The sequence below is a fragment of the Bidens hawaiensis genome, unplaced genomic scaffold, assembly GCF_021521415.1.
Source record: "Bidens hawaiensis isolate Kalapana, Puna unplaced genomic scaffold, B.hawaiensis_p1.1 tig00419396_1, whole genome shotgun sequence".
NCBI classification, from domain to species: Eukaryota; Viridiplantae; Streptophyta; class Magnoliopsida; order Asterales; family Asteraceae; genus Bidens; species Bidens hawaiensis.
In genome coordinates, this window is record NW_027504847.1 from 764,665 (window position 1) to 791,858 (window position 27,194).

General features: G+C 41.1%; 1 protein-coding gene and 1 pseudogene across 2 annotated transcripts; one reads left to right on the forward strand and one right to left on the reverse strand.

The window, feature by feature from the left end:
* Positions 1 to 1,656: 1,656 nt before the first annotated feature.
* LOC143608580 (uncharacterized) lies at positions 1,657 to 20,760 on the forward strand (annotated as a pseudogene). The gene is made up of 13 exons (XR_013149289.1): positions 1,657 to 1,825; positions 10,298 to 10,972; positions 11,062 to 11,196; positions 11,269 to 11,413; positions 11,496 to 11,784; positions 11,907 to 12,159; positions 12,230 to 12,396; positions 12,515 to 12,625; positions 12,710 to 12,728; positions 19,559 to 19,665; positions 19,743 to 19,871; positions 19,952 to 20,041; positions 20,261 to 20,760. The product of XR_013149289.1 is annotated as an uncharacterized LOC143608580 (transcript).
* A 709-nt stretch (positions 20,761 to 21,469) lies between these two features.
* Positions 21,470 to 24,862, reverse strand: LOC143608545 (U2 small nuclear ribonucleoprotein A'-like). The gene is made up of 8 exons (XM_077083564.1): positions 24,767 to 24,862; positions 24,655 to 24,695; positions 23,429 to 23,558; positions 23,145 to 23,350; positions 22,877 to 23,044; positions 22,748 to 22,798; positions 22,534 to 22,641; positions 21,470 to 21,751 (listed from the first exon to the last, which is right to left on the reverse strand). The coding sequence occupies exons 1-8, from the start codon at positions 24,846 to 24,848 to the stop codon at positions 21,746 to 21,748; spliced, it is 792 nt and encodes a 263-aa protein (XP_076939679.1). The 5' UTR covers positions 24,849 to 24,862; the 3' UTR covers positions 21,470 to 21,745.
* Between the last annotated feature and the right edge of the window lie 2,332 nt (positions 24,863 to 27,194).

A 27,194-nucleotide genomic window follows, 5' to 3' on the forward strand; every position in this document is an offset into this window, starting at 1 on the left:
CGTCAATCTTCTAGAGAGTTCATCCATAATCAGCTATGTTGAATTAGGATCCTAGATCCATGTTCCAGCTACAGGATGTCCCGTGAGGATAATTGATGCAAATTCGTCTTAAAGTTGATATACCTGTCTAACACATCACCATACTAAACGCAGTCATTAGTAAACAAACAATACCGAGGATCGTCGATCCTTTATATCCTGATGTATATTTCAATGATAAACTATCCATAAGACAGTCAAGGATAAAGAATCCTTAGTATAAAAATCGTGGCCTAACAGATACCCTGTTCCGACCCTACGAATCCAGCATCTTCTGGGGTTCCGAACTAGTCGAAATGGAACCCCAAGGTCTGCTTTCCAACCCATCTTCTGAAATTTGTAAGCTCACGGATCCCGAGGTCGACAGTTATCATACATTATTTCCTCCATATACCCTGTTCCGACCCTACGAATCCAGCATTAGATGCGATGTTTACTCCAAGGTTTGGGTCTACTTTCCGGCAACTCCCTTTCTTATCGGCTATAAATACCCCTTTCCGCCTTATGACCCAAAGTTTTTTCGATTCTACCGGCATATCTTACATACAAGCCATGCCGATGATCTGGAGGGTTTTTAGCACTATCGAAAGAATCATCAAGGAGGAAAAAAACGATTTTGGCCTTCCGGAGTTGTTATATCTGTATACCCTTACTACCTTCGGTTCTGCACGTTTTATCTTCAAATCCAAGCCCCGACAGCCCCATCCGATCTCCAAAGCCACGCTTAATGATTCCGTGTGGAGGAATCAATTTTTCTTCGTTAAACGCGACTCGATACCAGGGGGAGTGATCTTCCTTCAACGTGGGTCACGAAGGGTAGGATCCTGGATCCTTAAGGAATAGCAGGATCCTTTATTCTTCATTTTTAATGCTTATTCTTTTCTGTTGTTTGCAGTTGAGAACTCCGCTTCATTGAGCAAGCTACCTGGAACAGAAGAAAAGGCAAAACGGTTCCTAGCACTGGATACCGAAGTTAGGACCTTTCAAGCTCGGTTTGTTGAAGGTTTTTGTGACATCTCCTCAAGTTCAAACATGTCAAGTAAGTTAATCATTTTAAAGTAAATAAAATAAAATAGAATACTTATCTGTTGATTTCTCCTCTACAGGCACCAAGAAAGCTGGAAAGTCCGCTCTCAAGTTCTCCCTTGACGACATCGACTGTATGGTTACTTCTCCTGCTGTCAATAAGGAGGCTTCAAAGGCTGGCACAAGCTCCGAGCCTAAGACCGCCACTACCAGGGCTAAATCTGCAGCTTCCAAGAGGAAAAAATCCTCTGATCCCGAGACTCACTGTGACATTGTCTGCTCTGTAAGTATATCGTATTTTCCCCTTTATTGATTTAGGATCCAGTATTGTCCCAATTTTGTCACGAAATTTATTGGTAGGCTGTGATTGCTATGAGGGACCATTATGAAAAGACTATCCTCCAGATGAGTGAGAAAATGTCCCGGTTAGGGAAAGCTGCGGTTGCTAAGGATAAAGATATGATCCAACTCAAGAAACAATTGGAGGATCAGATATCCTTAGCCGAAGCCCAACGTCAAGAGGCAGTGGAGCAGACGACTAATGAGGCCAAGGTGTGGGCTGCCAGGTCGGTATTTCAGGCGCGGATCAAGATGGCGATGGAGGCCGGTGATCCTGCCTTCGACAAGTCAGCCTGGGAAATGGAGAAATGGAAGGCTTCTCTTGACGACCTTGGTGGTGAGGATGATGAAGAGATGATTGAGAACACCGAGGCCGGGACCAGCGGCTTTAAGGAGGTGGTTGAAGCTGGCAAGGGGGAAGGTGATGCTGCGGTTGAAGATGCAGCTTAAGTGGGAGATGGAGGATATTAAAGACAAGGCCCGAGCCCATTTTTTTATTTGGTGTTGATGTTTTTACGAACAATTTCTATGGTCTGTAATAAACAATAGTTATTTAGGATAAAGGATCCATGATCCTTAAGACAATATGCAGGGGTGACAAAGGTGGAGGGATCCTCTGTTTGTGGGGATGAAACCTTTGTTGCCCCTGTTTTTAATTTTCCTGCACTTTATGAACTATTAGTAACTTTTACTTAACCCGGATGGATGGTCCATCTTTTCGTATGGTGAAATCCGGATTAAGGATTTTGGATAAGTCCTAGCGGCTTATTTTAATATATAAATCTTTTGACTATCTACCTGTTATTTATTTTCAAAAACTTGTTGCTTATAAGTTTAGCATTATTAATAATTTGATAAATAATCTTGAGTAAAAGATTTTTAGGATAAAAGATCTTTAAAAATCGTCTAGAATAGAATATCCTTAAATCATAGATTTTAGGATAAAACATCTTTAAAGAAAATTTTAGGATAAAGCATCCTGAAAATAGCTAAAGACTTTAGTAATCAAATAACCTCTTAAAAGATTAGCCTTTCTAACCAGAATATCCAAAGTTATTGCAATAAATATCAAACTTAAGTTAATCAATAAAGATCATACCAGAAGGTCTAGATAGACCTAGGTTACTTGGAGTATTGAACTCTTAATGTTCCTTACTAGGGTAGCTTTAGGATCCGGGATCCTTAGTTTCTTGATCTTCAATAATAACTTAGAAAGTTCACTGCAAATAATTCATATTATTAACTGGGATCAAACCCATTAGACTGGGGATAAGCCCAACAAATATTCTGGGGACAAACCCGTGCAACTGGGGACAAGCCCAACATACTGGGGACAAGCCCACAAAATAATCTGGGGACACGCCCAATAAACTGGGGACTGGCCCAAAGATACGGATGTTAACTGGGGTCTCGCCCGAACCGGGATTTAGCCCAATCGTGAAATAACGTGAAAACGTTATAAACCGGAGGTATGGTACGTCTACCATAATTCGTAGGATCCTCCATATAGCCGGAGATAACGAAATTGTCAGCCACTAAGCGTGTACTGGTCCCGCTGCCCCGAACTATATGTTGGATAGCGTGCGCAACTGGCGATCTTGAGAAAGGTGAAAAGCTTTAAACCTTAGGGGATATGACCATCGGGGGTCATATCCAAACGTGGGCAAGGCCAAGGGAAATAGTAAAGTACCTTAAACGCAAAGGAGATGTGGCCAACCTCTTGAACATCAAATGAATCACTACAATCCTGCATGGTTACTCAAAACTTGGAAAAAATAAGTATTAAGAATATATTATTCTTAAATTAATAATAATTCAAAAGAAATAATAGATCAGAAAGATGTTACTGATTTAAGGATCCTAGATCCTTTTCTGGATAATATATCCTCTCAGGATAGTGGATCCCGATCAGAAAAAATATTTCTTGAGGTGGATGGCATTCCATGCTCTTGGTAACCTGTTGCCTTCCATTGTGAGCAAATGATATGCCCCCTTTCCTGCTTCCGACTCAATTTGATAAGGTCCTTCCCATTTGGGCGCTAGCTTCCCATCAGCCGGATTTGTTGTGTATTGGAAGGCTTTCCTCAATACTAGATCTCCTTCTGGAAATCTCTTGATTCTGATATTTTTGTTATATGCCCCAGCTACCCTTTGTTGATAAGCTGCCATTCTAATTTTTGCTAGATCTCTGAGTTCTTCTATAGTATCCAAGTCTTCAAGAAGGATTTCTTTATTGGCTTCAGGATCACGGATGCTTGTTCTCGCAGTAGGAACCACCATTTATGTGGGAATCACTGCTTCTGATCCAAACACCAAGGAGAAGGGTGTGTGGCCTCCGGGGGCGTCGCCGATCGATACGAGATCCGCACGAGGTCTAGGAGTGCGGAATCCTCCTAGACTCGTTAATGGTGTACAAGATGAAGAACACAAACACGTACACGAACAAATACAAGAACGGGATAATCAAATCTGCAGATTCTTATATATAATAATCAACCACGAGACATACAGAACATAAACAGAAAACACGACTGACCCGAGGTGAGCTCTACCTCGGGTCGTCTCACACGACTCTCCTTGTCTCTTACTCTCTCTAAACAAACAAACTGCTCAAAACACACACTAATTACTAGATACGTTAACCTAAACAAGACACAAGTATATATATATAAACTTCAGTAGGCGTCAGTAGGCGAAGTTGTTCATAACTTCGCCTATGGCGAAGTTGTGATAACTTCGCCTAAGGCAGAAGTTGTTACAACTTCGCCGTTGGCGAAGTTGTTCTAACTTCGCCTAAGGCGAAGTTGTGCTAACTTCGCCTGTGGCGTTCCGCTGGTCAGAATTGCATAGCGACGGTCACAAAATGCACCAACAGTCTCCCCTTTGACCGTTGCTCTCAATTCTAACAAACACGAAAGATCATCTGTTACAAAAACATGCACCAACAGTCTCCCTCTTAACTGATGATCTTCTGTTTGCCCTTCAACCAGCCATGTCTGAAACTGTCATGTAGCTTCACAAATCTACCAATCACCCAGCGTCTTCCATATCAGATCTCCCATTCAGTGTAAGCTTCTCCGACTATAACGATTGAGGTCTTTGAAATGCATGCATCCTCGTGCCAATAGATCATCTCAACCAATCACGTGAGTCCATCTGACTTCACCAACACGTGAAGTTGGGCTTCCTCCACAACTTCACCAACTCGTCGGCATACGATAAGGTTTAATCTTCAACTACTCAACATCAAGTGATCAATTTCATCACAAAACCACCTTGACAGAATCTAACACATGACCATTAATTAATCCGAAGCATCTTCAATCACCAGGGATAACGATCAAGAACATAAACACTTTAGTTCCCGATTAAATCCAACTTGTTCCAGAATTTTCACTCTAATAAATAAGCATCACGTTTCAGGATCCAGCCTTGAAAATAACATAAATAATATGCTCTGACCGCAATCCAGTAATGACAAAAACCTTCAGTTCAATTTGACTTTCATCAGTTGGTCAACCACAAACACCCAAATATGTGTCAATATCCAGTTTCAATCAATATCCCATTCACAAACTCAACTCCATATCCAGAGTTGACACGTATTTGTTCACACGTAAGACCCAGAGATAACAAGTTTCACTCGTTGACGGAACAACATCTCCGGTCTCACAATAATCGTGTACACCTGGCCATACAGACGAAAACACCAAAATACTCTTTTTTTTTTTTTTTTTTTTTTTTTTTAACTTCGCCGAGAAGTCAACTTCGCCTAAAGTCAACTTCGCCTGTTCATAACTTCGCCTGGCTATAACTTCGCCTATCCATAACTTCGCCAGACCTTATATCTTCGCTGAAACCCTACGAACAGTGACGGCAACTTCGCCTGATGAACAATAACTTCGCCTGCGGCGCTGTTCGGCCAGAAACGCACAGAAACGTGCCAGAAACACCAAAACGCAGATCTCGAACCATAGCATAAGAGCCTAAGGCTCTGATACCACATGTAGGTCCCCCCGGGGGCGTCGCCGATCGATACGAGATCCGCACGAGGTCTAGGAGTGCGGAATCCTCCTAGACTCGTTAATGGTGTACAAGATGAAGAACACAAACACGTACACGAACAAATACAAGAACGGGATAATCAAATCTGCAGATTCTTATATATAATAATCAACCACGAGACATACAGAACATAAACAGAAAACACGACTGACCCGAGGTGAGCTCTACCTCGGGTCGTCTCACACGACTCTCCTTGTCTCTTACTCTCTCTAAACAAACAAACTGCTCAAAACACACACTAATTACTAGATACGTTAACCTAAACAAGACACAAGTATATATATATAAACTTCAGTAGGCGTCAGTAGGCGAAGTTGTTCATAACTTCGCCTATGGCGAAGTTGTGATAACTTCGCCTAAGGCAGAAGTTGTTACAACTTCGCCGTTGGCGAAGTTGTTCTAACTTCGCCTAAGGCGAAGTTGTGCTAACTTCGCCTGTGGCGTTCCGCTGGTCAGAATTGCATAGCGACGGTCACAAAATGCACCAACATGTAGTCCTGTCTGCCCAGAGAACATAAGGAAGTTCTTCAGCCCATTTTCCCTTCTTGGATCCTAACTTCTTGTTTAGATTGTTGATGATGATCTTGTTGCTGAACTCTGCTTGACCATTGGCTTGAGGATGAACCGGAGTCGAAGTGATCATTTTGATGCCCCAACTGTCACAAAAGTTAGTGGTTCTCTTCCCGATAAACTGGGAACCATTGTCACAAACAATTTCAGCGGGAATACCAAATCTAGTTATAATATTTCGTTTAATAAAAGATATTACTTCCTTTTCTCGGACTTGTACAAATGTTTATGTCTCAATCCACTTGGAGAAGTAGTCAGTCATAGCAAGCATAAAGACTTTTCCACCTCGTGCTTTTGGTAGTTTGCCTACAATATTCATACCCCATTTCATGAAAGGCCATGGGGAGGATATAGGATATAGAGGCTCCGCTGGTTGATGAAGGATGTTCGCGTGTCTTGGCAAGCATCACACTTCTTTGAATACTCCACTGCATCTTTCTTCATTGTTGGCCAGAAGTATCCAGTTCTGAGTATCCTGGAAAATAATGCTCTTCCACCTGTGTGATTGCAGCAATCTCCTTCGTGAAAATCCTTAAGTACTTCTTGGGTGTCAGGATCTTCGATGCATCTCAGATATGGACCTGCAAGAGATTTTCTATATAACATATTATCTAATAAAATATATTGGGATACCTTGAGCTTGAAGGACTTGGGATTTTCTGTGGCTGGAATTTCTCCAGTCTGAATATAGTTCTTGATAGGATGGATCCATGATCCTTTGTTATTTGAGGATAAAGGATCCCAGAGCACGATTTCTTTGTCTTTTGTTATCTCCCCAACTTCATGTTCTCCTATTGCTGGTGCGAGAATGTGGATTATTGGGATTTTCAAATCCTCAGGGATCTTCAAAGATGAGGCTAAGTTTGCTAAGGCATCTGCCCCAGCGTTTTCTTCCCTCGGTACCTGTGTGATATTAAATATTTCGAAGGATTTTGAAAATTCCTTCACAACATCTAAATATTTCATTAGTTTCTCACCTTTAACAAAATACGAGCCGTTAAAGTGGTTAGTTATCAACAAAGAATCTACATAAACTTGAAGATACCTGATCCTCATGCTTTTGGCTAATTGTAAACCTGCGATTAAAGCTTCGTACTCTGCTTCATTGTTTGTTGCATGGAACTCACAAGCTATGGATTGGGGTAATATGTCCCCCTGTGGCGATTTCAGTAGGATCCCTAATCCTGTTCCTCTACGTTGGATGCTCCATCTGTGAAGAGTATCCAAGGATCCTTGTTATTTTCTAGTTGTTGGACTTCCAAGTCAACCTCTTTTTGTAGATCACTAGTGAAATCAGCCACAAAGTCCGCTAGCGCTTGAGACTTGATTGTTGTTCTTGGCGCGAATTGGACATCATATGCACTCAATTTTACATCCCACTTAGCCATTCTACATGACAACTCTGGTTTTCTAAGAACATTCTTTACAGAATAGTTAGTTCTCAAAATAATAGGTTGAGTTTCAAAATAATGTCTTAGTTTAGTAGAAGCCATAATAAGCGCAAGAATTAGCTTTTCTAAATGAGAATACCTGGACTCCGAATCTAGAAGACTTTTACTTACATAGTATACAGGATGTTGTTCACCTTCATGATCCTTTACCAAGACTGCACTCACTGCATTTCCTGAGACAACAAGATATAGATACAAGGATTCTCCATCCACAGGCTTCATTAGAGCTGGAGCTGAGGATAAGTAATCCTTCAGGGCTGTAAGCGCAGCTTCATGCTTTTCAGTCCACTCAAATTTCTTGTTCTTTCTAAGGATATCATAGAAGTCTTTGCACTTCTTGGAGGATCTTGAGATGAATCTATTCAAGGCCGCTATTCTTCCGGTGAGCCTCTGGACGTCTTTGGCATTTGCAGGAGATTTGAGATTGACAATAGCTTCTATCTGCTCTGTGCTTGCTTCAATTCCTCTCTTTGTGACCATATATCCCATAAACTTTCCAGCCTTAACACCGAAGTGGCATTTGGACGGATTTAGTTTCATGTTATAATGGTCAAGGATATTGAATGCTTCCTCAAGGTCTCTGAGGTGATCATCTGCCTTCTTCGACTTTACCACCATATCATCTATATATACCTCCATAGTTTTGCCCAATTGGTCCTTGAACATCATGTTGACTAGTCTTTGGTATGTTGCTTCTGCATTTCTTAGTCCGAACGGCATAGCAGTATAACAATATATGCCGGTTGGAGTCATGAACGTTGTGTCCTCTTGATCAGATGGTTCCATCTGAATTTGTTGGAATCCAGAGGAAGCATCCATAAAGGTGATCATTTCATGTCCAGCCGTTGCATCCACCATGGCATCTATATGTGGTAATGGGAAAGGATCCTTGGGGCATGCCTTGTTTAAATCCGTGAAATCGACACACACCCTCCATTTTCCATTCTTTTTTGAAACAACGACCACATTAGCTAACCATCGAGGATATTGAACCTCTCTAATCATACCGGCCTTAAGAAATTTTCAACTTCTTCTTGTATGATCTTGTTCCTCTCAGGAGAGAATTTTCTTCGCTTCTGATGGACGGGTTTAATAGATAAATCAAGGCCGAGTTTATGAGTGATTACCTCTTTTGAAATACCTGTCATGTCTGAGTACTTGAAGGCAAAAGTAGATCTTCTTCGCCCTAGGAAGGATATTATATCCTCCTCGATTTTGATGGGGATACTGGATCCTAGGAACACTTTTATCTCTAGATCTTCGGGGTCCAATGATACTTCTTTGAGGTCTTTTTTCCGAGCTTCCAGCACGTTCCTAGGATATTGCTGTAGTTGCTATGCTATAGTTTGCTTGGTTGCTGGCTTCATTGATGATGAATAGTAGTTCTTAGCCTCCGCTTGGTCACCTACTATCTTTACAACTCCCCAAGGAGTTGGTAGCTTGATGCATTAGTGATAAGTTGAAGCTACGGCCTTCATTCCATGGAGCCAAGGCCTACCTAAAATAACATTGCAACAGGAAAGGTTATCTATAACACAAAATTTTTGGTATGAATTTAACCATTCGATATAAATTGGGAGGTTGATGTCCCCCAATGTCTTTTTAGTTTCGCCACTGAAACCGACTAGCACCGATGTTTTTGGGATGATTTCTGAATCTGGGATGTTCATCTTTTTGAGGACATCATGCTGGATAATGTTGACTGAGTTACCCCCGTCCACCAGGATCCTGCGTACATAATGGTTAGATATAAATAAAGTAATAATCAAACCGTCATGATGAGGATCCTGAATGTTCAGCTTGTCTTCCTAATCGAAAAAGATTCTCCTGTCTGTTGTTAATGTGGTTGATACTATTGGGTGATCTCCGTTATCCATCTTGATCTCTTTGGCGAATCTTTTTGTTGCGGAGAAAGATGTTCCACATATGTCTGAACCTCCCGATATAAAATTAACTGCTGGCACATCTGGCTTGTTTTGTTGAGGATCCTGGATCCTTGAATTGAAAAAGGCTCTTTGATCAGTCATCCGAGTAGTGGGGATGAGTGGTCTTCTCTCATTGTCCAATTCGAATTCTTCTACGAGACTTTCTTCTATGGCACACGAATCTCTAAACAATTCGTAGTCTCTGGAGACAAAATTGATCACATGGGCATCCGGCGGTGGTGGTGTTGCTTTTTGTGGAAGATCTTCGGGATCCTGGATCTTGGATTTCTTCCTTCCCAAGAGTTCTTTAAAGTGACCCTTGCTCAGGAGGTATCCAATCTCTTTCCTTAATCCGATGCACTCGTCTGTTGCATGGCCAAAATCTTCGTGGAAGGCGCACCACTTAGACTTGTCCTTAAAACCGACAACCTTCTCATTCTTTCGGGGACACCTTGCTTTTTCTTCTAGATCCTTCATGGCACAAATCAAGCTACGAGTATCTACAAAGAAACAATATTCGGAGATGCAAGGGTAGTCTTAATCGTCATCTACTTCTTCAACTGCCCGTACGTTCTGATTGTTGAACTTGGTGTATGGCTTCGAATTGTTGTTCCTATTCCAGGATCCTTTATTCGTCTCAGGAGTTTCTTGTTTCGTTTGTCCCTCGAGACGATCCTGGATCTTCTTATCTTCTTCTAACTGGATGTATCTTAATGCCCTATTTCTGACTTCATCTAATGTCCTGCATGGAGTCATCACTAAATCATCATAAAAGGGGGAGCTATTTTGAATTCCCATCTTGAATGCTTCAACAGCAGTAGTCATATCAAGGTTTGGGATTTCTAGAGCTTCCTTGCCGAACCTGGTAACGAAATCCCTAAGGGATTCATCACTGCCACCTGCACTTTAATAATAATAATAATAATATATGTATTATAGATAGTGGTTCATTGAATGGAGTGTTTGTTAATGGTGTTCGGGTTCGAGACGGTGAGGTTAGGGAGTTGAGTGTCGGATGTGAGGTGTCGGTTGCTTGCGGAAATGGAGGCGCGTGTGGCCATGTCGGTTTTGTTGTCGAAAATATTGTTTTTAATCGAAATTTTTCGGGGTTGTTGTTGAGTAAGTGTAGGAAGATATTATTAAGCGATGATCCTGTTTCGTGTATTCGGGAACGTTTCACGTGTGGTTGCGAGTTTAGGGGTAAATGTGGTAGTAGAAATAGATTAAAACATAATACTTGTTTGTTAAATGTGGGACCGGAGAGTTTGCGTGAGTCTTGTGTACATGCTTGTATAGATTTGGATTCTGTATCTAATGATAAGCGTAATGATATGCCGGATGATATGTATTTATGTGACGAGACGTTTGTTGAATTGGATGAGGGTTTGAAGATTAAGAACGAGGGTGTTTGTGTACCTCCGCCGGGGAATAAGTTTTATTTAAACCGTCTTTATTTTATGGGCGGTGGAGAGTCGGTCCAACATTACCGGAACTGCTTTATCCGGTTGAGACTCTAAAACAGGTTTTTATTGCGACGTTTACAAGTGATTTACCATGGTACGTTCTGCACGTCTGCAAGTTTTGGAGGTTTTTTATTAAATACGTGTTACGATTTTGCTCTCGTTTTTATTAATTTGTTTTGTTAGGTTTTTATCTTACTGTAAGATTCCTAGTGAGTTACCGATATCCGTTGCTTGTCATAACGCTGAACGGTGTTGGAGTTCGAGTCCTGATCAAAGAACCTCAAGACCTTATTCAGATTTTCCAAATTTAGTTGTTATGTAAGTCGAATGAAGAAGTTGACTATGCGTGTTTGCTAACTGTTTTGTAACATGGTTTTTTTATAATATTAGATACCCTCAATTTCCTGAAGTTATATGTTTTGGTAAGGAGAAGAAGAAATTTGGTATTGCGTGCCATCATCCGAAACTGTTTGTTCTGCAACGAGACGATAGTATTCGTGTAATCATCACGTCTGCTAATCTTGTGTCCAAACAGGTTTCTCTTTTCACTAATCCCATTATTACAAATACAAAAAAAATGATCTTTAATGACATCAAACTTTCTAATAATATTCCAGTGGTTACGAGTGACAAATACTGTTTGGTGGCAAGATTTTCCTCGTGCGAATGTGCCTGATTACGTGTCTCTTTATGCTAAATCGACTACGGATGAAGTGAATCTTGATTCAAAATCAGATTTTGCTGCACAACTTGCTGGTTTTATGGCGGCTTTATTAGTTGGTGTTCCTGATCAGGCTCATTGGATACCGGAGTTGACTAAGTTTGACTTTAGCAATGCTTCTGGGCATTTGGTTGCTTCTGTACCTGGGATTTATTCCCCCCAAACATCCATATATATCGGAATCCGTTTATTATTATTTAACTGTAAGAACCTATTTTTGTGTTTCTGCATGTTTAACTTACATGATAACAAATTCATCCTTCAAAGGAAAATAAGTTTTTGTTTTTTTTTTTAAATTTTATTGCAGGGTCATAGTTGCACGTCACGACCTTTGAAACGTATGTTGCTTGGCTCTGTCGAAGCTTCGGTTGTTGGTATTAGCCACCTTTTTCGAACTTCAGCGGATTCAAACGGAGCGTTGCTAAAAAGGTTGGCCCGTGCTATTGGAAAGTGCCACATCAGCGCATACAGGTTGGTGGAAGTCGTTTTAAGAAGAAACTTGAGTATAGCAGCTGATGCAAATGCGATAAGTGTTGCTGTATCTGACTTTGATGGAGGTAGTGTTTGTTATAACTTCATGTTCAAATATTTTCGAGTCGCTTTTTAAAATTAATTTCTTCATTGCTTTAGGTTGCATTCAAGTTGGATTTCTACCTAGAGACATTGCAAAATGGGTTGCTCCGTTATCAGATGCTGGTTTGTTTGCTTTCTCTGCATATGTTTATCCAAAAGAAGTGCTCGCGTGTGCTTTAGAAGGAAGCAATAACAAAGCACATCTAATTCTATATGTATATCAGGCATGTGGTTTCTTAAGCTTATTAACTCAACATATCATTACATGATACATTCATACTTATATTTCTATTTTTATATTTTAATTTTCATGCATTTTAAGTTTGGTTTTAATATTTGCAGGGCCCTAATTTTGTAAACATATCAAAGCTAATTTCACCAAATATTGCTTCTGCAATGTGCTCTCTTGTTGCATCAATTCAGAGGTGTTCCGGCTTGTGGCGGCTTCACGAGGTAGTATTCGTTAGTTTCAAAAATTGATGGTTATAATTTAATAATTTCCCATTTTACCCTTAATTTACTTTTGTTGTGTTATAGATGTTTGAAGAAACACTAAGTGAACCCCGGGCAGATTACTGGTAACCTGGGGGTTAGATAGATGTTTCCCACGAGGGGTTAGACCCTTGGAAGATGGTTCTTCTGATAACCTGCAAAACAGACACCGTGAGCTCGTCACTGAGAAGGGGGGGGTTCCTCCTTGTGACCACCCTCCGGCGTGAGAATCAGACTAGATTGCTCTTTAAATATAAAAGTATATTAAGAGATTGCTAGAGCAGATATCAGGTATAATATGATGATAATGTGATAAGATATGATAAGATGAGATGGTCATACCATTTGTGGTATTTATAGCCGAAGGTAGGTTTCCAAGGAGGTATGGCCGGCTGCAACAGTGTTCCTGTTCCACCAACAGTAGCCTACGCACGTGTCCTGCTGGTAGTTGGTGGGTAGGTAGCGGCTGATAGCGACCAGGCCTGCTGTATACTATTCCTTTTCCACCAACTGGCGGCTACGCACGTGGTATGGCAGTAGTTGGTGAGTAGGCAGCGGCTAATAGTGACATACAGTGCAGGAGCATGCTGCTCGCCATACTGTTGTCAATAAGCTGTCGTATCTTTAGTCAGATCTTTTTCCCATACCTCGTCAGGTACAGTACAGAAGATCTTCCCGTATCGTACGGACTGGCTTATTTGGGCGGGAGTATTCCCCCTCCCGCCCTTGTGCGGGATTGTTCCCGGCTTTGCTCATTCCTTCAGGTGACAACTGAATGAGAGCTAAGTGCCTTGTGCGTGTAGCCTTGCTGCGCGGGTGGCCTTCCCTGATGGCTTGTATCCGAGGCTGCGGGGACAGGCGGAGTCCTTCACCATCGGGAGGCATTTCCTGCGGGACCAGCTTGCGTACTGCGCGTAAGGACGTCACGTCTCTGAGCATGGTTGGTCCTGCGGATCCAGTTGGTTTCTGCGCAGACGTCCCTCTTCAAGGTGAGTCTTGCGGGTCCAACTGGGCTTTGCTGGGACCTACCTCTTCAAGTCCCCCCAGTCCAATGTTCTTCTCATGAGTGTTTAATAAATTGAGGTGAACTTTTGGACTTAAGCAGACGGTTTTGAAAAGGGTTTTTTAAGGTTTTCCATGGGGATTCCTCCCGCGGAAGTCCTTGTCACTTGCAGAAATGCCCGAGTTTCCTGCTTGGTCTTTGGGTATGATGCGGGTAGGCTGTAACCTCCTCGCAAGTCAGGAGCGTTGAGTCCCACTTGTGTGGATTCTCCATGAGGTTTTGGTAGTTTTGAACATAGTGATCAATTATGTTAAGACCACCAATTCCATCCTGGAGCTTCAAACAACGTAGTTCTCGACGTTCCCGCTATGCGGGGATGTTATTTCCGTTTCCGCAAGCATTGCCCAGAAGATCCTTCTTGGTTTCAATTCCCAGCGGAGCGCTAGGTATGTGAAGGGTTTTGCCTTAACACTGTACCTGCGCTCGTCTTACGGTTACTTTACTTCCAAGGTATTCCTGGCGTCAATTCCCTGCGGGTGCTAGGTATGTGAAGGGTTTTGCCTTAACACTGTACCCGCACCCGTCTTATAGTTATTTGGTTGCCGAAGTACTTGGCTTCAATTCCCTGCGGGTGCTAGGTATGTGAAGGGTTTTGCCTTAACACTGTACCCGCATCCGTCTTACGGTTACTTGTTCGCCAAGGTTTTCTTGGCTTCCATTCCCTGCGGGTGCTAAGTATGCGAAGGGTTTTGCCTTAACACTGTACCCGCATCCGTCTTACGGTTACTTGTTCGCCAAGGTTTTCTTGGCTTCAATTCCCTGCGGGTGCTAGGTATGTGAAGGGTTTTGCCTTAACACTGTACCCGCATCCGTCTTACGGTTACTTGTTCGCCAAGGTAAGGGGTATTTTCCCGCCTACTTTTTGATCTTTTTGAATTTTGAATTTTGAAATTCGAAGAGTTGGTGGAAAGATAAGAACAGTCCAAAACTCTGAAACGTCGTGCGACGGTTTCTTCTGACTGTGTCAGATCGTGCAGGAAGTTATGGTGACGTGACAGTACATGGTCATTCCAGACGCTTTTTCAGGCGCGTGGGCGCGATTTTTCGGGCGCGTGGCCGCGAAATTAATGGTACGCTTCCTGTCAACAGCTGTTGCCAGCTTGCTCGGTGCCACATGTCACGGTTTCATTGCACCTTCAATTTCTCTCTCCTTCGCATTAAATTCACCGCATTAATTGCGATCACTATATAAAGGGGAAGAGGGTCATTTGTAATTCACATCTTCACTTCTTCTCTTTCATCTCTAAGGCGATTTCTGGTGAATACTCTCTTATTCAGTTGAGCATTCCTCCGAAATCGTTTCTTCTTCCTCTGCAATATGTCTTCACATGATACTGAAGCTGTAGTCGATGATAAGAGTACTGCTGGCGAGGGCCAGTGTGCTCTGCCCGGCGATCAGTACAGGTATGTTGTTAGGAAGTTCATGCTCGATCCTCTCGAGCCTGAGTTTCCTGAACCCCATCAGACCGTGTACGATGCCCCCAGTGGCAAGATCGGGGTATATGCTGCATTCTTTGTTTATGGGAACCTTAGGTTCCCATTGACAAAGTTTGTGTACCGTGTCCTGGAGAGGCACGGTGTTCATTTGACCGAGTTGCACCCCATGGCGATCGCCAAGATTCGCCACTTCGAGTGGGTGTGCCGGATTTTGGGCATTGAGCCCTATGTGGACCGCCTGATGACCTTCTATACTTGGAGGTGCATCCAGGGGTGGTACACCCTGACAACCCGGATCAAGGGTTTGAAGATTTGCGCGACCGAGCGCAGTCTCCGATCGTGGAAGCGGGAGTTCTTCTACATTTCTGCCCGCGCCGTCCCCATTGCTATGAAGTTTAAAAATGGCCAAGCCATTCCGAGCCACCACGCCACCAACTACCAGGAGGCGGAATGGTTTGCGAAGATATCCCGGGTCCAATCTCCGGTTTACCGGTTTGCGGAGTCCGGGATGGTGATGCTGGGGATGAGCCGGGTATGGAAGGAGGCGTCTCAGGTTCCCATCCTTCTCGAATACGGTTTGAACTCTACTCCTTATGGTATGTCTTGTCTTTCTTGCTGATATGAGTTTGTCTTCTAACTGTTTCTTTTCTTTCAGAGGGGAACAATTTGGAGTCGCTCCTGTACCCGCGGGAAGCTGACGGTCCCGTGCGGGTGGGTACTCGTGCTCTTGACGAGAACGAGTTGCCCATCCTGGAGCAAACAGCGGATCGGTTTGTGGAGGTCTATCCGCTGGGCCACGAGATCCTGAGCCACCGGCGGCCAGGTAAGGCGTTATTCTCTCCTCCACCCCTCAGTGCTGTACCCGCTGCTGGAATTCCTGACATCCTGTCTTCTTCTGAGGAATCCGCAGATGGTCCTCCGTTAGTGCGGAAGAAGAGGGCTGACGGCTGGAAAGGGAAGGAGAAGGCGGCCTCCACAGCCGATCCAGTGCTCCTATCTGACACTGAGTCAGATAGTGAAGAGGTGGCGGGGAACCCCGGTGGTGAGAAGACCACTGCTCCGGAGGCTACGACTGTTACCTTCGGAGAACCAATGGCGACGACGGTGACCGGCATCAAGAGACCGGCTCCATCGGGTTCGTCCCCGCCCGTCCGTACGTTCAAGCTCAAGAAAACCCGTAAGTACAACTCTTGGCTTTTATCTTCGTAGTTTAATCTTCCAAGTCTTTTAACACTTTTCTTCTTTACGCAGGTGTGGATGTTGGCGCATTCCAGGGTGAGGGGCCTAGTACTGCCTCTCCGCCAATGACAGTAGGCTTGGTCAGCCTACCTGAGGCGTCGACCCAGGCGCCTGCGCCTGCTTCCGCTGGTTCAGTTGCTCATTCTGAGCCGACTGTTCCAGCCGAGATGACGTCACCGCCGGCTGTGAGTGCGATTTTTACAGCATCCTTCACAGAGCCGGCGGTTACTTTTGCCGCGGATTCTGCGGCAGCGACCGCGGCGGCAACCACCGCGGCTGCTACCATGCCCCCGTCATCGGCGACGACGGCCGGTCCTTCAGGTACGCGTGGGGCTTCTCGCATCTTTCCGCCACCTTCCCATCTGCCTGACCTCTTGGACGGATTTCCATTGGGTTCAGGTGATGGGTTCGGCGGCTATCGGCCTGTAATTGACCCTACAGGTGCGTAGGGTTCTTTTGGCCCATTTTTCTATATATATTTTATCATCTTTTCCTAACTGCTTTTTGTTTCTTTTGCAGTGTCGGATTCCAATGAAGTGTATGTTCCGCGATGGAACATACGCCGAGGAACAACCCTTCGTACCCCTGTGGAGTGCGTGGAATGGGCTCGCCACGCTGCTCCCCATGGTGCGTTGGGGGAAGCCATGGCTAGCTACCAGGAGGGTAGGCTAACCAACGAGCTTCGGGTTCTCCAAGCCCGGATGCAGCCGCGCGTCGAGCTTCTTTGTCGTGAAAACGACAAGTTGAAAGCAGCTCGCGCCAAGGAAGTATCTCAATCGCGGGCTCTTCGGGAGGAGAACCAAAAGTTGGCCGCAGCTGCTGCGGAGAAGGAGAAGGCCTTCAAGGCCCTCGAGGTTGAGGTTCAAGCGCGACTCGAGGCCCGCTCCAAGGCTGCCCAAGCTGTTAACGAACAGCTTCGGCTGGCTAAGGAGACTGCGAGGAACGCAACCGAGAGGGCCACCAAGGCTGAAGCCGTTGCTGAGCCTTTACGCGTGGAGAACGAGGAGCTCAAGGCCAAATTGGAGGCTCTCCAACGTGCTCATGATGCCTTGGCGATGGAGGATGCCAAGAAGCTTCAAGAGATCCTGGACCAGAGGGGCGTGCTTGACCATACCGAGCGGAAGCTTAAGGGCGTCGAAGAGGCTGCCGCAAAGGAAGTGCTACTTGCCAACCTTAACAAAAGCGAAGCCGAACGCGCCTGTACCCAAGCTCAAGCCGCCCTCAAAGAAGCTCTGGTTGCCAAGGAATGGCTTCTTTGAGAAGCGTTGTCTCAGGTATGTCTATCTTCATGTCTTCACGCTTTTCTTTGTAAATAGGGTGCTGACACTTGTATATTTTCTTATGTAGGTTGTGCATCGGGTCTTCTCAGAGACATCCTACGACGTTGCTATGAGCGCAGCCCTCAACGCTTCTCACGAGGATGGGGAACGGGTCGGCTTCCTGCTTGGTCTAGGGTTTGTTGAGAAAGGCATCCCGCCATCCAACTTCCCTTTGTACAATGTAGATACTGAAGCCATATATGACCAAGCAGTAAATCAATACGCCGCCTTCCCACATCCGGTGGTGGAGAAGGTGAATGAAATTGCTGCTGCTGATGATGGGCTGCCTATCCTTAAGGCTTTCCTTGAACAGCCACGCTCTACTGACGGCGCTGGTCCAAGTGGAAGTGGCCCTGAAGCCTGATCCTGAAGATCCCTTCCCGCTGCTAGGATAGATTTAGTTTGTATAGATTTTCTTGTATGCGGGTAGTCACCCGGCCATTCTTGTAACGAATATTTATGAAATGTAAATCTTTGTGCGGCTAAGACCGCTTGATTCATTGGATTCCTTGCTTTATAAACTTTATATGACTTGCATACTTTAGTTTAAATTAGCAATTTTCCAAGTGTTTAGAATAAGTTAACCTGTTGAACGTGGTTGATAATGGGTTAAAGTTTTGCTTCCTTTTCCGTGATTGTGCGGGTAGAACCGTCACTTGCACTTAGTAGGATGGCTAAACTTTAACCTTCATCTGACCTGCGTGTAGGTTTTCCTCATCTTTTGAGGATAAGTTAACCTTTGAACGTGGTTGATAATAGGTGTGAAGTTTTGCTTCCTCTTTCGTGATTGTGCGGGTAGAACCGTCACTTGCACTTAGTAGGATGGCAAAACTTTACCCTTATCTGACCTGCGTGTAGGTTTTCCTCATCTTTTGAGGATAAGTTAACCTTTGAACGTGGTTGATAATGGGCGTGAAGTTTTGCTTCCTCTTTCGTGATTGTGCGGGTAGAACCGTCACTTGCACTTAGTAGGATGGCAAAACTTTACCCTTATCTGACCTTCGTGTAGGTTTTCCTCATCTTTTGAGGATAAGTTAACCTTTGAACGTGGTTGATAATGGGCGTGAAGTTTTGCTTCCTCTTTCGTGATTGTGCGGGCAGAACCGTCACTTGCACTTAGTAGGATGGCAAAACTTTACCCTTATCTGACCTGCGTGTAGGTTTTCTTCATCTTTTGAGGATAAGTTAACCTTTGAACGTGGTTGATAATAGGTGTGAAGTTTTGCTTCCTCTTTCGTGATTGTGCGGGTAGAACCGTCACTTGCACTTAGTAGGATGGCAAAACTTTACCCTTATCTGACCTGCGTGTAGGTTTTCCTCATCTTTTGAGGATAAGTTAACCTTTGAACGTGGTTGATAATAGGTGTGAAGTTTTGCTTCCTCTTTCGTGATTGTGCGGGTAGAACCGTCACTTGCACTTAGTAGGATGGCAAAACTTTACCCTTATCTGACCTGCGTGTAGGTTTTCCTCATCCTTGAGAAACCGACTTTACGTTTAGTGAGTATACTTACTCTGAATTTCAATTATAATTTATAATTTGTATCCCGGTCAAAGTGTCTTAGTTTGAAAAACACAAAGTTTAAGGTAGATTAAATTATTGTTTTTTTTGCTTACCAAATGACAATAATGCCCTTGGAAGTTGGGTCCATTAATATTGTTTATTAATGTTAGTTGTGTGTGTTTAAGGGTAAACTTGGAAATTGGCTAATAAGTTTTGAAAGTGGACATTTGTAATGGGACAAATAAAAAAGGAAATGTGGTCACTTTTAATGGGACGGAGGGAGTATTATTTATTTCTTCTTGTGGACTTATGTTTACCGTGTTTTCCATTGAAGCTTCTTCCTCAGTAGGGGCTGTGAATGCACCATTTTTAGCTGCATTTTCAGCTGCAACCGGAAAGCGGTCTTTGCAGTTCTCTGAATCAGAAGAGTCTGATCCATATGTAAGTATTAATGATCTTTAAATGTTGCTTTTGATTTTTAAAAAAAGTGACTTAATTATTCATTATTTGGTTTTTAGTGGGGCTGCTGGAGTGCAAGTCAAGAGTTGAGAAATCCATCTATAAGAATCATCTTTTCCACTATCGAGCGAGTAAAAACCGCAAGTTGTGGAATCTGGGCTTCAAAATACATCTTGTGTTTCTCACAGGTATTTTGAGAGTAAATTACATGAAATCGAAGAACACCTTATTTCGACTAGTCAAAATAAAACTTTTTCTTGGTCAACAGAAAACTTGGCTGAGGTTGAAACATTTGAGGATACTTCATGATGCGATTCCTCATCCTGCTGATCGAATCGGTTATCCTATGCATGTTAAGGTAATTTATTTATCAATTTCAATTTTCAAGCATTTCCCTCCAATTATTATTATTATTATTATTATTATTATTTATTTAATCAAAACTCATATATTAAATAAAAGGATCCAATTACAATAGAGAGGTGGATAAGCGGGCAACAAGCTGCGCCGCCACCCCCTTTTGAAATTACAATAAACATAAAATTAATTTTTTTTAAACTTAAAATTCGGTAACCAGGTAGCGAGAAGACGGTTCCAATCAAGAACCGGCACGTCATCATTCGGATGGGTTTATTGCGGTTCGCATAATTTCAGTGCAGCAGTGTGGGGCCGTCCGATTCACAGTCCACCTGGCATGAAACCAACCGAAGATTCTAGAACAAAATCGGTATTAGGCTCACGACTTCACATATGTAACTATGAATTCGGCATTGTTTTCGTTGTACCACCACCGGAAAACAAACATTACGCTGACAAAAGTTGTTCGAATTTGGATGACATTACGTTACCGTTTGTTGTCCCGGCTCCTAGATACAGGCCCATGGACACACCTGCAACAAAGTTTGCTATGAGCAAACTTGCTGCAAAAGAAAGAGAGAAGAGTGTAGAACCGGCAGATGTTGAAGAAGAAATACCCGACGAAGAGGAAGAAGTATTGGAAGTGCCAAATGTTGTAATTGTGGAGAAGGAAGATGATAAAGTTTATGCTGAAAATCTTTGGGGTTCAAGTTGATGTTGAAATTTTAACAGATGATTTGGGGTGTTTAACTTTCATCATTGGGGTTACGAGTCAGTTGATCCGTTTACTATTCGGGTTATGAATCGAGGAATCTGTCTTCGATTTGAAGTGTTAATATGCTGCCATGACAGAGTTAAGTTTTTATGACGATACAGAGATGCAGATAGCGAATTCGTTTGTTTACGGATTTATTATTTATTACAATTAACTTTCAAGTATTTGTATTTTCTTTACATGAGTGCCAATGTAATGATTTAAGATTCAGGTCATGAGAGTTTCTGCAAGGAAAAGCTTCTTGCTGACCTTATAAATTGTATTTAATAAGATCAGTAAATATAAATTTGAGTGCTTTGTTGTCTATTATTAAAACATAATATAAAATTTACTTGTTTTAATAATTTTAATTGATTTTTGTATAATTATAATTTGTATTTTGATCGGATGTGTTTCATATAATATTATCTTTACTTTTGAACTCTCAACCGAGGGGAGAGATGCTACTATGCAACCCGCAATACCACTAGACTACAAGCCTTTTTGGTATGAGTAATCATGAACAAAACACGAGGTGGCAAGAGGCATTTAGATCTCTTAGCAAAGGCGAGCTTTCAAATCAAACTAGGTGCATCAAACATATACACAAGTACACAACAAGGCGCAACGAAAAACAAGATTTGTGCTTCAAAAATAAAGTGAGTTTAAAAATATCGAATACGAAAGAAACAAGCAAGATCCTTCTTTAACCTCAAAATTACTTTGTTCGCCATCTTGGTTTACAAAATAACAACTCAGATACTGGTTCCAAGTTTTTAACTAATATAAGCACATAATAAAGAAGTATTGTAGAGCGAAAACCGATCTCTTCCAGTCATACTAATTCTACAACACCGACTTCACTTCATTGGTAATTGGTAAACACTCTGGATGTGCTTTCCAAGTTCTAGCTACTGTGCCATATACAACCCCGTCCACTTCAACATCCGCTCATTCCTGCAGCATTTCGTAGACAATAGTTACAGTAAAGACGTATGTGTGGCAATACGGGCAAGTCATACGGGCCAGTTAACGAGTTAATGATCTGAACACTTTTTTCATTAATATGTTTTAAATTTAACAAATATATAATATACTAATTACAATTAGTCGATTACAAAAACTTAAGTGTAGTTTGAGTGACTTGAAAACCGTTTGACCCGTTTTCTTTTTGAGTATAAAAAGTACAACTTTATCCTTTGACCAGTTATTAATAGAGCATAACCCACATTGACTTGTAACATATGGGATGGCAGACTGTAAATAGGGGTGCAAACGAGCCGACCTGAGCCCGAGCTCGACCAGGCTCGAGCTCGGTTCGTTTAACTTATACGGAGCTCGGCTCGTTTTGATCTTTATTTATAAAGCTCGAGCTCGGCTCGTTTAATATTTATTAATTAATTTTTTATATATTTATAATTATATTTGTATATTTATTTTCATAAAATTATATATCAAGTAATATTTATTAAATATATATGCATCTATTAATATATATAGTTATAAAAAATAAATATAAATGACAGGCTCGTTTAGGCTCGCGTGCCGGCTCGAGATCGATAAGTGAAGCTCGGGCTCGGGCTCGTTTATTAAACGAGCTTTCTTTTAGGCTCAAGCTCGTTTAAGCTCGGGTCGATCGAGCTTTTTCACGAGCCGATCTCGAGTAGCTCGGCTCGTTTGCACCCCTATCTGTAAACATAACCAAAACTAAACATATATCTCGTTAAAGCAATTATTACCTGCTCCATGTCTGCAGGACCATCGTTTTCCTGTGTGACATTTTGATTGTTTGTTGCATTGGTATTTCCAACTAAAAGATCTGCTGGAACTTGACCAGTTTTCAAAGCCTGATTCAACCATCAACGGTAGTATAATAAGCAATCAGGAGTGAAAATTAGCACAGTTGTTAATTGTGTTATTGACACATCTATTTAAAATCAGAAAAAATATCACCTTTTCAAGTCTAGCCACCTCTTCCAGAGTTTGAGAGTTGACAATGGCAGCCTGCACATAATATGTAATGTTAATGATGCGTACAACTGAAGCAGAACAAAAGTACATGTGTGCATATAATAATAATACCTTTATAGCTATGATTTGCGCTGGTGTAGGGCCCACTGGTTTAGCTGGCTCCTCTTCCTTAGGCTCGTCGGTCGCAACCTCACCAGGTACAAACGTCTTCACAGATTCCTTTTTAGCCTCTTCTTCAGCCTCCTCAGATACAAATAACTTGGCTGCTTCAATTTGCTCCTATCAATAACAGCACAAGATTACAAACAAAATATAAGATGAATTCTGAATGATCCAAAAGATCACACAAAGATGAGTGTATAGGGAACAGTTAATTAACCTTTTGTTTCACTTTCTTGAAATCAAGCAAACGCAAGGGCTTCAATTTGTGAATGACATACAATCGATAATTAGGTTTCTTTGTAATGTTATTGTCCAGCAAGCTCAGGTACTGTAGCTTCGGAAGTGATGCGAGTGGATCAATCTCGACCAAATTAACAAGTCGATTGTTAGTCAGAACCAAAGAGTGCAGTTTCGGCAAGAACTCTGTAAACTCAAACATAACTTGTTATAGAAAAATCACAAATCACAAAACAAACAAACTCCCTAATAGCACTGTAATACCTCCAATGTTAGGGTTAATACGAGTAATCCTGTTGTTATTAAGCAGCAATGTTCCTAGACGATTTAAGTTTGGAAAGTTTTCAAGCTTCACAATCTCATTATCAGACAAATCAATAGCGTCGAATTGATCCTGTTTATAACAGAAATTACGTTAGCACATAACATAAACTAACAATAGGTTAACCACCCTAGGACTGTAAACGAAACCAAACCAAACAAGGCCTGAACCGGCCTTGTTCATTTTCGTTCATTAAGCTTTTAGCAAACAAACAATGATTAAGAAACACCAAACCAAACGAACTTTTTTGTTCGTGTTTGTTCAATACATTAAGTAAATAAACTTGTTTGTGAACGGTTCACAACCATAAACAAACGAGCACAAACAATGTTCTATTTGATTTGGCTAACTTAGAATGGTTAGTGGCTAAGGTTCGGTCAGACTACCAAGTTTGTGTTGGTCTTTTTTCCAACATTCATATTCATAATTTAATTTTACAAATAAATTAATCACATAATACTTGTATATACTTTTGTTGTATTATTAACAATTTTCTTAAATCTATATGAATAGCCATTAAAAATATTAAAAACCTTTGATAAACAAACATTAACGAACATAAATGGACGTAAACAAACACAATTGAATGAACATGGCCTCTGTTTGTGTGTTAGTTCATTTAGTTAATCAAACGAAATTCATCGTACATTACTAAACAAATGCCCGGTTCGTTTACAACCCTAGTTAACCCTAAACCAGCCTTCCCTCGCTTATTAACGCTTCAAAACCCTAAAAAGATGATAACTAAAGCTTATTAACCCTTCAAATCCCTAAAAACACAACAATGAAAGCTAACCAACACTTCAACACCCTAGAAATACAACAATAAAAGCTAATTAACACTTCGAAACCCTAAAAACACAATAACGAAAGCTTGTTAACACTTCAAAACCCTAAAAATACAATAACAAAGACCAATTAACACTTCAAAACCGTAGAAATACAATAACGAAAGCTAAATAACACCTCAAAACCCTAGAAACACAACGACAAAAGCTAATTAACACCTCAAAACCCTAGAGATTGAATAACAAAAGCTTAATAACACCTCAAAACCCTAGACATTGAATATCAAAAGCTAATTAACACCTTAAAACCCTAGAAACACAATAACAAAAGCTAATTAACAGTTCAAAACCCTAGAAATAAGATAAGGAAGAAGAGTGACCTCAGTGGCGCCTAAATTCTCAATGAGCGGGATCTTATTACCTGCAAATAATAAAATTAGGTTAAAAGTGAAAGGATAATAATGAAAATAATAAGTTATAATAATAAGCAACCTCTAAGATCTAATTCACGTTCGCGAAGAGCATTGAAGAAGTGAGGGCTCTTCCATATCAAATCCGCCGTTAATCGAACCATTTCTTCTTCTTCTTCTTCTTCTTCTTCTTTTGTGGTTTTGGGTCTGTGAATGAAACTGAAACTGTAGGCGGTGGTGGCTATGCCTATGGCTAAAACCCCAAGGAAACTTTATTACCATTATACCCTTTTTAACATTCCTTTATTATTATTATTATTATTATTATTACTAGCTTTAGAGCCCGCGTGACACACATGACGCTTAAAAGAAATACTATTAAGCTATAAAATTAAATGATTAAATTTAAACTAATAAAACTATATTTTATCAGGTTAAATGGTTTTATAAGTACAAATTATATTTTCTATTATAATATTCATACGAATATGTGGTGGATTGTTACACAGCTCCTTCGTATTCACAAAAAATACGCACCTAATGATTTTATAAGTTATGATTATAATTTTTTAATGAAATAGCAAATTCTAACAAAAGATGATAAAATGTTAATTAATAACGACATAATAAAACATCATATATAAAATTAGCATGAATAAAACATGTTTGTACTCTTGTTTCAAAAGAGATAAATAAAAACTCCATGGATTCATGGAGGTTGAATTAGAGTTGTCATTTTTACTTGAAACCCGACCCGAGAAAACCCGAGCCCGAACCAAAACTAACTTGACCCGAAAAACCCGAACCCGAGAAAAGGCCAACCAAACCGGAACCTAAGTAATCTGGGTTGGTTCTTGGGTTTGATGTCTAGGTTTTGGGTTAACCTGAAAAACCTGAATAAACTATTTATTTAAAAACATAATATTATTATTAGGTATGTACACGTACAGGGAACACTATACACATTCCACTTGTTCTTATTTCATCTACTATAGTTGATCGGCTATTTATTGTTTAAAAACATAATGTTTATTTTACTGGATTATTTTTATTTATTATTTTTGTTATTTACATAAGTAATAAATACGTGTACGTTGCTTTAGTTTTCACGTTGTAGCTTTTATTTACTTGTTTTATTTACATTTTGTTTCCTTAGACACCCGAAACTCAAGTAACCCAACTTGAGAAACACAAACTCAAACAACCGGAACCCAAAAACCTATGACAGATTTGGGTTGGGTTTTGTTTCTAAATTTACAACTTTGAAACTCAAAGAACTTAACCCGAGAAACCATAACCCAAAAGGCAAACTCGAAGCACCCCTGGGTTAAATAAATATGTGAGAATAAAATTTTTATTCATTCAAAAATTATCTTCTATCATTTTAGACCTATATTAATTTCATTAAAGATATAAATAATTTAATTATATTTACATAAATACCTGCATATTTGTAATTTCTATAATTTAGGTAATTAGTTATTTAATTAAAAGATTAACTGATATGTTTTGATTTCACTGACATAAATATGGTTGTATTAAAAATAGAAATTAATTTGAGCGGAAAATTGTGGCTAGGAATGAATATCCAAGTGACACATGTCCCAGTTATTTTACTTTATTAGAATATGTAGATTATTAGACCGCCCGTAGTGGCACGTTGTGCCTAACGTTATGCGGTATAAGGCACCCCCCGGCGTTTTGGCTTTTTTTTAACGTTTTAAGTAAAACGCTATAAATTGCACAAATTTCAAAAATAGGACCGTTGCATTTGAACGTTGGAATGGAATTAAAAACAAATAAAATTATTTCCTATATATTAAACCAACTAATTCTCAATTAAAACTCATCAAATTTATAAAAATTCTCTTTCAACTTTATAATTCCTTACACAAAATTCACTATATAAATGGATCCTCCATCTATATATAAACAGTTTCTCGGGGCCGACCAACAAGCCGAAGACGTGGCGGAGGAACAGGCGGTTACAAGTGCGATTATGCTCGCGACAAAGTATATGAGTTCCGTTACGAGTGCGATTAGCTCTCCACCACCCCCCGTTTCAAAAAGAGCATATATCGAACGAGATCGTACCGAAGCCAACAACCGGTTGATGGCGGATTACTTCTGCGACTCGCCGAGATACAAGAACCCGAAGACCTTTAGGTGTCGTTTTCGGATGTCTAAAAATTTATTTATGCGCATCACCAATGATTTGGAGCATGAGTTTGATTACTTTCAGCAAAAGCCTGACGGTCGAGGGACGCTAGGATTCACGGCTATTCAGAAGGTTACGTCAGCCGTACGCGTGCTCGCCTACGGAAACACGACCGACATCAACGACGAGTATTTAAAGATGGCCAACAAAACAACTCGGGTCACCTTGGAGTATTTTTGTTACGATACGTTTTGTTTTTTTTTTAAATAGTTTTATCACTTATTTACTTTAATCATTTATTTTATAAAAGTTTTGTAAAATATAGGAATATTGAAACTATATGTAACATCCC